The sequence below is a fragment of the Ursus maritimus genome, unplaced genomic scaffold (assembly GCF_017311325.1).
Source record: "Ursus maritimus isolate PB19 unplaced genomic scaffold, ASM1731132v1 scaffold_9, whole genome shotgun sequence".
Classification (NCBI taxonomy): domain Eukaryota; kingdom Metazoa; phylum Chordata; class Mammalia; order Carnivora; family Ursidae; genus Ursus; species Ursus maritimus.
Genome location: NW_024427107.1, coordinates 34,008,065 through 34,022,447, shown reverse-complemented (window position 1 = coordinate 34,022,447; position 14,383 = coordinate 34,008,065). Strand labels below are relative to the sequence as shown.

Below are 14,383 nucleotides of genomic sequence, written 5' to 3'. Positions count from 1 at the left end.
TAGAAACTTGCATATATTGATGGTGGGAGTAGAAATTAGTGCAACCCCTTTGGAAGACAATTTGTTAATAGTTATCAAAATTTAAAATGCACACATCCTTTGGCCTTGCAGTTCTTTAATACACTTGCTTAGCAAAAAAAGAACATAGTACAAGATGTTTATTTGATTTTAACAGCAAAACTAACTAGAAACAAATTCCCACTGAATTAGTAAGGATTCAGCTATCAGGAGACTGAAACCACACCAGTAATTTCAATGGAAAAAAAAAAAAAGATACAAAGAACTGTTGGTCAGATATTAGAGAACTGGAGAGACAAAAAGGGAGCAGCAAATATGCAGAAAGCATCTACCACCACTCTTTTTGCTGATGAAGCAAAGGGAAGAGGTTGAATTACTAAAACTTAGAAGCGGGGAGCAATGGTCCTAAGAAGCTGAGATTTGGACCTCTGAGGAGAGAGCACCAGCAGCTGGAGCTGAATTGTTGAGGGGGTGCAATAAAGCTATTTCTGGGAACACTGGGAAAACTGCAAATAGAATTAACTGCTGTTGCTGGAACAAACAGCCACTGCTTGGGTGAAAAAGACATTGCTAGAGAGACACTCACAAGGAGAAGCAAATCAGAAATAGAAAACAAAAGGATAAACACTTTCCTTAACTTTGCTCCTGTCTTCCAATCTCCCTCTAATACCTGTTATTGACAGATTCTTAACAAGAAGCCAGCTGGCTTTCTGGGAAAAACTAGTTTGCAGAGCCCTAGCCCCAGCATCACAAAGCAGAATATATAGAAGGGTGGGTTTAAAGGTGAGACGCAATAGGTTAAATAGCACATCCATTAGTAGTGTTTTGGTATATTCAAATAATGAAATATAGTCACTAAAATGAATAAGGTACATATCTACATATTGACATGAAAAGGCCTTCATAAAATGTAACATTAAGTGCAAAATAAAGGTATGATATAAGATAATAAAAATGCCCTACTATGCGTATTAAAAATTAAATATATTTTAATATTAAAAATATATACACATGTGTGCCTATGTATTTACATACTTGAATACGCATGGAAAATTTCAAAAAATAATATTTTTTCATGATAGTTACTTCTGAGTGTAAGATTAGTATGGGTTGGGAGGAAGACTCACTCATCATTTCAATATTCTCTTGTGCCTAATGCATACATTAGTACATAATAACTTTTAAAAGAGACCTACTCACCAAAATTTCCATAAATTGTGTAAGACTTGTTCCTGCTTCTGCTATTTACTTATCACCTGCATGCTAGGCATTGGAGATACAAAGACATGTGAAGGATAAACATTTATCTCTAGATATATATCTAATAAGAACCATAACCCTAAGGCACATGTCTATGAAATATCTAATGTGAGGTTAAAAGGTGGTAAGAATAATAGAAGAGGTATAGAAAAAGTACCAAGGGAGTTTAGAGATATGGAAGACATTATTTCATACTGAAGAGGCCAAGATTGTCTTTGTAGAGATTAAAGTCATTGACCAGAATTTTAAAGAACTGGAGTGATATAAAAAAAAAAAATAGAGCAGGATAGATGAGAACTCCAAGAGGAAACACCAGCTAAAGCACAAGAGTATGATGAAGAGTATGATGGTGTAACTCACAGAGTAACTTTCCCCTAGTGTTAGAACTCTCCAGCTCTGATCTCTAGAGAACAGATAAAGGTAGAGCTATCAACCAGATTGCCAGGTAACATCGGCTATGCTAACAATGACCCCTGATTGGTTAGTTGCATCTAGACCAAGAAAACTATAGATGATCTACAAATACCTAATGAACAGTCACTGACATGGACTTCCCTGACTACAGTGACTCTTTTTTGTTATTAATTTTTTTATTGATGTACAGTTGACACAGTTTGGAGATTCCTCAAAAAAGTCACAAATAGAAATAACATAGATCCAGTAATTCCACTACAGGTATTTATTCAAAGAAAACAAAAACATGAATTATTTGAAAAGATACATGAACCTCTATGTTTATTGCAGCATTATTTGCAATGGCCAAGATATGGAAACTACAGTGACTCTTATAACTGAGAAGTACCTTGCAGGAAACTTAGAAACAGTACCTATAGAATTTTTATAATAAGAGATACTGGCTCCTTCAGGGTATGAGGCTTTTAATTCAGGATAATTCAGCACCTGCCCTATGTGATTTTCATTACCTTGAACCTGAACTACCATGCTGGGGGCCAAAGAGGGTTGTCGTGCTGCTGCCTCAACAGCTGGGAGAACAGCTCCCACAGAAGGGGAACACCTGATGCCGTCCTTCTGCAAGATTTCGATTCTGTCTTATGTCCTTTGGAGCAGATGTAAAAACTGTGGTCATCTGAATGTTGCTTTGAACCTAGAAAGGCCTCCGGTTGCCTTGAGCAGCATTGCAGATGGGCTTAAAGAACATCCATCAAAGCGTTTTAGCTGTAGTGGAGAGTTCTAGGAACTATAAAGTCTTGAACATCAGAGAGAGATTTTAGCCAAAGCTTGAAATTTAAAATGCCAGACTGAAGAAAATGGACTGTAATCTAAGTTTTGGAAAAGAGTAAAACCCTGACAGCTTTTAAGTGGGCAGTTAACATGATCAAATTCCCTTTTAAATCATCATATTTAAAAAAGGGAATCTGGTCCATAATATATGTTGGAAGGAAGTCCAGGGATCAGTTCAGTCAAAGGTAACAGAGATCTAATCTAGGTGGTTGAAGGGAACAGAGGACTAATCCAGAAAGTATTTCTGAGATAGACTGCCTAGAACAGAGCAGTAACCTGAGACATGAGCTGTGACCTAGTGTGACCAGTAGTGGAGAGATCAGATTTTCATTGTATTGCAGTTTACTGCAGGGTTTCTTGCCTGAATCCCCAGAAATGATTTGAGCTCAAGTTTAAGTTGCAATTACTTAATTTCTAAAGGTCACTTGAGATTTTCTGACAAAAAGTACAAGTACGTTGAGATAGTTACGAGTGGTAAGAAAAAAAAAGTAAATGCTTGGTTTTTCAATAAAACATTAATCTTTTCTCCTTTAGGATTAAAAAAAAGTGACTTTTGCACTGAAAAATAAAGTTGAGAAAATAATTTTCTGATACTTCTTTTCCTAAATAATCAAGTGGCATTTTCCAAAGGGACTGTTATTGATTAAATAAACACAGAGACATATACAAAGATTCAACCACGTTTTCCATCTTTTATTCCTTCTTGGAACATCCATTCTCATCTTTTAGCTCTGTTTTTCAACCTTGTTTTCTTGTGTACATTACACAGTCTGCTTCTCTGTCTTCTCCACTAACAGGCCACCCTTTTTCTTACTTGCACTCCTAGGATTTGAATGGTTTAAAACTTTAAAATGGAGCAACAGTTACTTTTCCAGATAAATATATATCTTGATACTCCTTTCATCTTTAGCTACTAAAAAACTGAAAGTCTCTCAAATTACAGGAAATGTCCTTGAAGTGTTAGGAATGATGACACAGTTTTTTCAGGTTTTCTGTAAATGTACATCATAAAATAAAATTTTAAAAAAAGCAAGGAAAACATTCACTTAGAGGAGTACTATCTTGTTTCTAAATTCCTTGAAGTTATCTCTGGTCTTCTCTTGAATGCCATTTTTTTTCCTTCTACATCTTCCCATATTGGAAAAAGCAAGATATACTTAAAATTTCTTGCAAACCTGAAACTCTTTTTGTTACTGGAATAAAAACAAACAAACAAACAAACAAAAAAACCCTTTTGTTAAAGTACAGGAATTCTTTCTCCCAGATAAACAAGTAGTTAAAATGTAAAGCACATTTGTCAGCTTGTCCTTTGCAGAAGGATAAGCCTAATAAGCATGAAGAAAACAGAAGCATAGCATATTAGCCCAAACAAAAGTAGCTAACTAGACCATACTCCTAATGATAAGTGTGTAAGGGTTTTCCTCCAGTCAAGTGCTAAAGGACAGCTACCTGCCCTCTATTTAAAAAAAAAAAAGAAATTAAGATATTTTTCCTCCCTTTGTCTCTTCAGAATATCAACTTCTAATAATAACAGGCCATGTGTGTACCTAGACCCAGATGCTATTTCACCCGGGTTGTAAAACTACTGTAGATTTTGCTAACTGTAAGGTTTTAAAACAATTCTCATTCAGAATAAGTGGCATGGCTTTTCGCTTTTGAGAACAATCATCTCCTTCTGGGTTAGTAAGCTCTTAAGAATCCTGAGACACAAGTCAAAAAGACTATAGAAGGAGAAGACTGGAGAGTTTTAAAGAAAAAATGTATAAGGGATTCAAGCTTAACTACTTGCAGTGCCTGTAAATCTGGATTTCAGAGTTAATGAGACAGTACCGGAAGGATGTTTAAAGATGCATGATATGTTCTCTCCTTAAATTAAGTGTCTAAATGGTCGAAATGGCACAATGCAACAAATGCATATATATCATTTAACTGGTAAACTGTGGAGGGGATTTCAGGTTGGTGGGTAGGAGGAAACTATACAGCTACTGGCCGTTGTTTTTAAGAGAAAATTCGTATAAATGATACTATGAAAATTCTCTACCACTTGACAACTGTGTGAACCTTGGTATGAAACCCAAGCCTCACTATCCTTAACTGTAAAATGGACCATGTATTAGTTTTATATCACTGGTGAAACAAATTACTACAAATATATCAGTTTAAAACACAAATTTATGAACTTAGAGCTCTGAAAAAGTCTGAAACAGATCTCACTATGCTAAAATCAAGTTGTCAGCAGGGCTCCATTCCTTCTGGAAGCTCCAGGGGAGTCTATTTCTTTGCCTTGTCCAGCTTGTAGAGGCTGCCCCAATTCTGTGGTTCATGTCCCCCCCTTCCATCTCAAAGCCAGCAATGGCCAGTTGAGCCTTTCTCACCCTGAATCTCAGTGATTCTAAGTCACATGCCTCCCTCTTCCACTTATAAAGGACCCTTTGATTACAGTGGGCCCATTGCAAAATCCAGAATCTTTTCCCTTTTCAAGGTCATCTCATTAGCAGTCTTAATTCCATTTACAACCTTAATCGCTCTGGCTATGTAGCATAGTTTACTCACAGGTTCCAGGTATTAGGATATGCTCATCATTGGAAGACATTATTTTGCTTACTATAGACCTCATAAGTATCTTGCGACAATTAAATGAAATAACATAACATGCAAAATGCTTACAAACTGCCTATTTGAGGCCTACACAAGCCCTCAAATATTCACATATAAAATTTATAGATAAGGTAGACATGACTCACTAAAGGTAACCTAACTAACCTCACCCAAAGTAAGCAAGGATATATATAATGGCTGGATTTTTTTTTCCCAGTTTAATGAGAAATAATTGACATATATCACTGTATAAGTTTAAGGTGTACAGCATAATTGTTTGATTTACATATACTGTGAAATGATTATAATAGGCATGGTTAACATCCATCATCTCATAATATATAAAAAGAAAATTTAAAAAAATTATCCTTGCGATAAGAACTCTTAAGATCTACTCTCTTAATAACTTCTCTATATATCATACAGCAGTGTTAACTACAGCCATCATGTTATACATTACATCCCTAGTGCTTATTTATCTTACAACTGGAAGTCTGTTACCTTTTGATCACCTTCCCTCAGTTTCTCCTCCCCTCACCCCCCCCCCCCCCACCTCTGGTAACCACAAATCTGATCTCTTTTTCTATGAGCTTTTTTTTAAGATTCTACATGTAAATGAGATCATACAATATTTGTCTTGGTCTGATTTATTTGATTTAGGATAATGGCTTCAGGGTCCATCTATATTGTTGCAAATGGATTTCCTTATTTTTTAATGGCTGAATAATATTCAATTGTGCATATGTACCACAACTTCTTTATCCATTCATGCATTAATGAACACTTAGATTGTTTCCACGTATTGCCTATAATGTTTCTATGAACATAAGGGTGCAACTTTTTGAGTTAATGTTTTCATTACCTTTGGAAATTCCTAAAAGTGAAATTGCTGGATGATATGGTAATTCTATACTCCATACTGCTTTCCATAGTAGCTATACCAATTCACAATCCCACCAACAGTGCACAGGGTTCCCTTTTCTCTACATTCATACCAGCATTTGTTATCTCTTGTCTTTTTAATAATGACCATTCTAAAAAGTGATAATGTAGTTTTAATTTGCATTTCCCTAACAACTAGTGATTATGAGCCTCTTTCCACGTATCTGTTGGCCTTTTATAGATTTTCCTTAAAGAAATGTCTATTTAGGTCCTTTGCCCATTTTTTAATTGAATTTTTTTTTGCTATTGAGTTGTATGAGTTCTCCATATATTTTAAATATTAATCCCTTATCAGATATATAGTTTGCAAATATCTTTTACCAAGTGTATGTTGTCTTTTCACTTTGTTGGTGATTTCTTCTGCAGTGTAGCATATTTTTAGTTTGATACAGTCTCACTTTTTTAATTTTTATCTTATTGCTTATGTTTTAGGTGTCATATCTAAAAAAGCATTACCAAGACCTTTCTTTTATCAATATCTTATGATTGTCAGAGTTGTGATCTTTCACCACCTTGGTTAAATTTATTCCTAAGTATTTTATTGTTTTTGATGCTATTTAAATGAGATTGATTTCTTTCTTTTTCAGAAAATTCATTGTTAGTGTATAGAAACACTGATTTTTATATGTTAATTTTGTATCCTGCAACTTTACTGAATTCCTTGATTAGTTCTAACAGTTTTTTGGTTGAGTCTTTAGGGTTTTCTATATATAAAATCATGTCATCTGCAAATGGAGACAATTTTAGCTGGATTTTTTTTTAAGGTCCTTAACTGAACCTTCCTATTTATGCCCATTGCATTTTGAATCATTCCCATTTATATCTTCTTTATAATTCAGATTTAGTCATATTATCGATTGAAAGCATCCTCACATGTGCTTTCATGAGATCATTGTTTCAGCAGAGACAGAGTTTGCTAAGGGAAATTGTCAATTGCTAGAGTTAGCACAAAGACACAGATACTAAGCAAGCAGGACACGTCTCCAAAGAGAAGTCACAGACATAGAACATCAAGTAGGAACCTCTAAAGGGAAAACCGGGAGCTCCACTGCTTTCCATTATGCTCTTTTCTGTTCTGAGATCTAAATTGCTGCTGATTTTTCATCTTTTTATCACTTCACACAAGTTAAGTGTCCTTGGGAGACACTACAGAGGGTAGCACATATCTCCTCCCATTGATTCTAAATTAATTTGATCTTTTAACTCCCAGCTACTGTGCTTCGTAAGCTGCTAAAGAAATTGTCTTAGGGTGACTTTTTTTTCTTTTGCACAAATAAGACCTGTCCAGTAGAAGCTGCGGGTTTTGGCAAAATTACATTTAATATTTATTTCAATTCACATAGAAAAATAAAACTTTGACTACATTCAAGAATTTTTTCGCAATAATGATAAAAACATATAGGAATTAGTCTGTGGGTTTTGGCAAATAAGCTGTGGGTTTTGGCAAAATTACATTTAATATTTATTTCAATTCACGTAGAAAAATAAAACTTTGACTACATTCAATAATTTTTCGCAATAATAATAAAAACATATAGGAATTAGTCTGATTTGACATAAGGACTTTGTCTGACACTGTTCAAGACATAAGTATACCCCTTCAAAAAGGTGTCAACTGCTGCACCCTTTCCCCTGGAGACTATGATCATTAATTTTTAAAAAATGATTGGAAAGAGCTAACGATCACAAGAAGATAAAAGAACAGACAGGTTAGCTTTTTCAAATAATACAACAAATTACCCAATAAATATTTAAAAAACAGAGTAAATGCTTTATTGAAGTTGAAAAAAATCAAGATTATTATCTTTGTTATCCAGAAGATTTTTTTTAAATCTCAACAATCATGAAACTATTCCATATTATTAGTATATTAGTGATCAAATAATAGATCAATGAATTTGATAGTTATGACAAGAAGCCTTGAGAAAATGTTCCAGGTTCAGACTGACTATATAAAATAAGAAAGTACTTTCAAACGCATAAACTTCAAAATATTTAACTCTATAATTTCTATGATACTATAAATCAAAGACTACAAAATAAAAATAAAATGGAGTAAGAATAAATTTCAGGGGAAGAGTAACAGGCATTGTCTCTCTTTTTTTTTTTTTCCTTGAAAATTTTAATGAGAATTCTCCTAGTGAAAATTAAGTATTAATTAGCCCACAAAGGGCAGGGCAGTAAGACTGACTGGGTAGGCACTCGAAGACCTACCAGAAACAAGGGGTTTGATCACTGGTGAGCCATGTGCTCTTTCTAAGCCTTTGTTTTCTTTTCTCTTTAAAAGTATTTCTTATTTGAAGTTCTGAAAGTTCATAAAGATCCTCACTTTACAAATTAAAATATTTGACATCTAGAGAATTGAAATGACTTCAGGGGGACAAAGCAGGATTTGCATATCTATGTTTTTCCCATCTCACTTCTCTAGCAAAATGATTCCTCCTCATCTCTCTACCAACTCACAAGTGCCCTGTTTCTCATATCTGGGGTAAATACCACTGAAAACAATGACAAACCCTTGACATATTCCTCACTCACTTGGTAAACTGCGAAGTGGAGGAGGAGGCACATTGTTTACAGCTATCATATGAGACAAAATAGCTGCTGGAAGAGAAGACAAAGGCATCTTGACGGCTCAAAGGCAGCTGATCAAAGGCTACTTGAGAGACAAAGAATCCTTCTTTGCCTTGAGGCATCATAAAGCAGAACCCTCAAGGTACTCTTTGATAGGCTGATAGCTGCGTACTACGGAATCTTCATGTTCACAGTTCTTATACAGTGCACAGCATTTCCAAGAGTTAAATATAGACCGGGAAAAGCTATATCTTAGTCCTAATCCAGTGGAATTTATTAAGGGGGTTTTGTGACCTATAGGGAATAGTAAGAATGAAGAAGGAAATTTCACAAGGCAGATACAACAGAATCAACAGCACAGAAGTCCAGATTAAATGAAAGAAAAATTCATTTCATTAGTCATCCTAAATCCAGAGCCCTTTTTCTGCCTAGTAAATGTTTACATAAGGTATTAGAGACCTATTTGTAGCAGCACCAATAGGATGTTTATACTGTTCTCCACGGCTACATAAATAGGGTAAAACACCTTTTCTAATTATACATCAATAAACTCATCCCTGCTTATATGTAACCATATTCTACTGCAGTATGGTATATGTTTTGGTATCTTCTGCTGCTTCACAATACTTAAGGCTCATTATAATGACTAGGGTTTAGAGTTCTAATTAATGTATCTTTGGATTCTATGTTATCTCCCAGGCCTTTAAAAATATTTTCCTGGTGTCATAACTATAATAAATAATACACGAAAGAACTGCAACTGACTACTAGAATGGTAACAGTTTATTGACTAACTTCATCTAGAAAACATTAATAACCAGAATTGAAAGCTTTAGTTGTATTACAAAAGCAATACATTTATCCTGCAACAGTTCCTATTAAATCTGCACAAAATAAATAAATAAATAAATAAATAAATAGCATCTGCATAATAAACTTACTTCATCATAACTTTTCAATCGAATATATTTTCCTGTTCCCAGTTTTATAAACTCTGGATTCACTGGAGGTTCAAATCTGTTGAGTCTTATCATTGCTTTTCATTTTGTATTTCTTTTATAGTAGTCACCTATCTTCAACTGTATATCTCCTATCACAGAATGCTACCTTGACATCCCTACTGTACCCCCTTGGTAATCCCTAGAGCCTTCATTTGACAGACATCCCAGATCTATTCTCTTCCCATTCTCACATTTAAAACTCAAATAACCAACAACCTCTTTATAGAAGTTAATTACAAAGTGCTTTTGCATTTTTCATGGATTTGAACAGATGGGACTCTATTAGATGATTTTTTTCCTTTGACGAGTAGTTTTGATCAAAAAAATCAAAGAAAGGAAGTTTTCAAAGGCCCTAAATTCATAATGATCAATTTCCTCTCTGATTGCAATTCCATCGATTCTTATTTTTATTTTCTAAGTTTTTTTCTTTTCTAAATTTTCACTTTTTCTTTTTTTCTTTTCTATATTTCCTATATTAAAAAACACATACAATGAAACATAGTAATTTCACATCGAACTCAACCTTGCTTGAAAACTCTTTAAAAAAAAATACAGAAAGTTGACAATGTAAGGAAATAACATTAAGGAGGAAACAGAAAAACAGTTTAAAAAGCTCACTTAATTTTATCTAAGTTTATATGATCTTCATGATTTTGTGTATTTGCTAGTATCTACTGGTACATGTCCAGAAAGAATCCATCAAATCACAAATCAGCTCCTCCAAATGTTTTTGATTAGTCCTTTCAATGTATTCTGAGTCCTTTTAAGATTCATTCTAAGAACAATAATATATAGATCACATAATCACATGATTTGTATTTGATGGAAAGATGCATTAAGTTATTTGTCAATGCCTGAAAATTCTTCATAAATCTGATCACTTCTCAAACACTTATATGTAAAATTATCTTGGTCAAGTCACAAAATTTGCCTTAGTTTCAATATCTTAATCTATACATATAACACAATCATATATATAATGATTCTTAAAGCAATACAAAGATTACTATGTAATGTTCTATATATGTAATAATAATGCATCATACAAACATTATGAAGATTAAATTAAAAATGAATCTGAAGATCCTAGCACAGTTTCTAAATATAGTAATCACTCAACTATAATTTTGATTAGTAATAATAATAGTAATATTGCCGAAGTGAAATTCACATGGATTTAATACTTTTTAAATACTTTACTTTTTCTTAATGTTACTTTTCATATGGGTTCCACTCACTCCTTCTACATAGTCAGCAGTAGGGTATTACAGATTTATTGTTCAAGATACAGCTTAGATATTGATTCTCTATCACAAAAAACAGTAATAATAATAACCAAATTTACTACGATAATTTTCTATGCATGCCTAACATTTCCAAATAAATTAATTCCAAAACCAATGCTTCAATTAAAATTAAAACAATTGTTTTAATTCACATTTATATTTAAAAATACAATCATCAATTGTAATAGCATTGTATGGTAAGAGATGGTAGCTACACTTATGGTGAACATATAGAGATGTTGAATCACTATGTTACACACCCAAAACTAATGTAACATTGTGTGTCAACTATACTCCAGTAAAAAATGTTTTTATTAATTAATTAAATATATAATAATCAAAACATTTATATAAATTAAAACTGATTAGATCAAAACTCACATAAAATGGAGTGTTACATATTATATCACAGGCCAATCTGTTCTTTGAAAGGACTGCATAAATTACAAGTGCACATGCCTATAAGGACTCCAAATTAAAGTAAATTATATATGTATTATATATATATATACACATGAATAATTAAAAATAATATCCAAATTGGGTTCACATGAATAGTTAAAAATAATATCCAAATTGGGGCACCTGGGTGTCTCCGTCTGTTAAGCATCTGACTGTTGATTTCACTCAGGTCATGATCTCAGGATAGAGAGATCAAGCCCCACACCTGCTCCACACTGAACATGGAACATGCTTAAGATTCTTTCTCCCTCTGCCCCTCCTTACCACCCCGCCCTACCAACCCCCCCACCTGCTCACATGCATTCTCTCTCTAAAAAAAAAAATAATATCCAAGTTAACCAAAATATACATAATCTATATATAATTTTATATAAATAAAGGTTTATAAAGCAATGAATTAATAAAGTACAATATTTATTTACATATGCATATATGGAAGTGAAACTTACATGGTAATTTGTACTGCTTAGTTCCATGTATGTCAAAGTTGCTAATAGAAAATGAACATTCAGTGCAAAAACACTGTCATTAACTTCTGACTTAAACAATTTTTTTCTGTTTCATTTATTCTAAATTGCTCTGAAGTATAATTTTGATGTCCTCCCAAATGGTTTTTTGTACGATTACTTTATAAACAACTTAAACTCCAATTTATCAGTACATTATTAAAGAGAGAAATCAATTTTCCAGATCCAATAGAGAATGATATATTGGTGTACACACATTTGAATATCTATCTGTAATATATAAATAATATACTACCTATAATAAAAAAATCTTCCTGTTTTTGATTCATATCAGTCTTTTACCATATGTGGCCTAAGCAATAGTATATTCACATGCAAATATTCATGGCACTTGCCAAAGATATACATATTCTTTAAATGCATACTGAATTCAAATCACACACACACACACACACACACACACACACACAAGAAAAAAGATTTTCCATTTGAATGATTTATTTACCTGAAGAAGGGGACCAAGTTTCTCAACAGATTTAGCTACACACATTTGTATAATTTGTTGCTCTAGAGTTAAGATAGTTTTTCCAGAACTGTACTAATCACTACACTTGCGAACTAAGACCTATTTTCAGCGTTTCATTCCAATATAATGTATTTGTAACTTTATTTATTAGAAAGAAGATGTCAAATTAGGATAAAGTTGCATAGTTTAATAGATCTCAGAAGATTTACCAAAACAATTCCCCTGTCGGTCTAGAGATTCACAAGTATAACATATGCTATATTCAAACAGCTTTATTGGATGAAGATTAATTACAACTCCAATGCTTCTGTAACCCCTTAGATCAGGCATGTAACTTTTTAACTGCCAAAGCCTAGAAAGGTAATACGTAAAAATCTGAAAAACCGTAAGAAAATGACCTCGAAGTACGGGCAAAGTGGATTAGCATTTGACTCAGAAACTATAAAACAAGAACAAAGAAGGATAAGTAGGACAAAGAAAATACACTAGCCACTCCTAAGTGTTAAGAGTTTCATCCGTAACCAATGTAGAAAAATAATCAATTAAAGTAAACTACACTGTGCTTTTACATTATTATCAGATGAAGGATCAGGTAGACACAGGCTCAGATGCCTGCTCAGCCACTCCACTGCTCTGCCATATGGAAAAAGTTATTTATATGCCTTAGCTTCCTGTAAAATGGAAAACTATCTATCTATAGGGTTATTTTGAGAGAGAAGAAATAGAGATCACCTAACAGCTCGTATAGCAGTCGTCCAATTAATGTTAGCTCTTATATTTTCTAGTTTTCTCTCTATATATACATTATATTACTGTTTAATGACCATATTAGCTCAATCTTACAGGATCATTGCAAGGATTTACTGAGATAATTTTTGTAAAGTTTTTATTTAAATTCCAGTTAGTTAACATACAGTGTAACATACAGTAGTTTCCAGTGTACAATACAGTGATTCAACACCCATAAACACCCAGTGCTCATCACAACAAATGCACTCCTTAATCTCCATCACCTATTTAACCCATCCCCACACCCACCTCACCTCTGGTAATCATCAGCTTGTTCTCTATAGTTAAGAGTTGTTTCTTGGTTCACCTCTCTCTCTCTTTTTTCTTTTTTTCCCTTTGCTCATTTGCCCTGTCTCTCAAATTTCACATATGAGTGATTCCTGGAGATAAAGTTTTACAATGCTTAACATCGTGCCTTCAACACGTAAGTACTCAGTAAGTGGTAGATGTGATTAGGTATTATCAGTAGCAACCATGACAGCAACAGTAATAATATTAGCTCTTTCAACTAATAAATCTGCTGTTATTTTAGGTAGAATCCACTACCTAATTTGAGTACCAATTTGAGCACGCCATCTTTATACTAATATTAAAAACAGAACAGACACTTTGAGCTCCTTAGCTTTGTGTCCCCAGTTCTGGCAAATATTGGCACACAATAATAATCATGCACTGAGTGATTTGCACTTTCCTGACACATTCTTTTTTGTATATGTAGCCTAATCTTATTCCAGAGTATGTGTGTGTGTATATATATATATATATATATATTTTAGTCAATGAATGATGTAAATCATTTTGAAAACATAAGGGTAAACCAATCACATCTCATAGCCACTTACATCTCTTCTAATACAGGCTTCTTCTAGATTATATCTTAATAATAACTCATGTCACATCATGCTTTATAAAGTAAAAAGGTTCTGTATCTATTTCAGCATCATAACACTTCCACATGAGAAAGGCAAGTAGTTATTTTCAAATGAGGAAACTGGGGAATAGTGAGGATAAGTGATTTGTCCAAAACTACACAGCTGCACAGTGGTTCAGATTCTTAATTAGGTCTGTTTCAGAGCTGGAACTCTGAAGCTATGGAACATAAATTGAAGAAGACAAGATGAGGGAAGGGGACTATGTAAGGGGCTGTTGGATTTGTTCAGGAGACTAATGATGAAGGTTTAAACTAGGGCAGGACAATAGGGAAGGAAAAGAGAGTAA

General features: G+C 33.5%; 1 protein-coding gene across 1 annotated transcript in view; it reads right to left on the bottom strand.

Annotated features, from left to right (window-relative positions):
- CNBD1 (cyclic nucleotide binding domain containing 1) overlaps nt 1-8,686 on the bottom strand; it is a 327,265-nt gene extending 318,579 nt beyond the window's left edge. The window contains exon 1 of the mRNA XM_008689174.1: nt 8,599-8,686. Coding sequence (XP_008687396.1) covers nt 8,599-8,686 — 88 coding nt within the window. The remainder of the gene's footprint in view (nt 1-8,598) is intronic.
- Nucleotides 8,687-14,383: the final 5,697 nt, after the last annotated feature.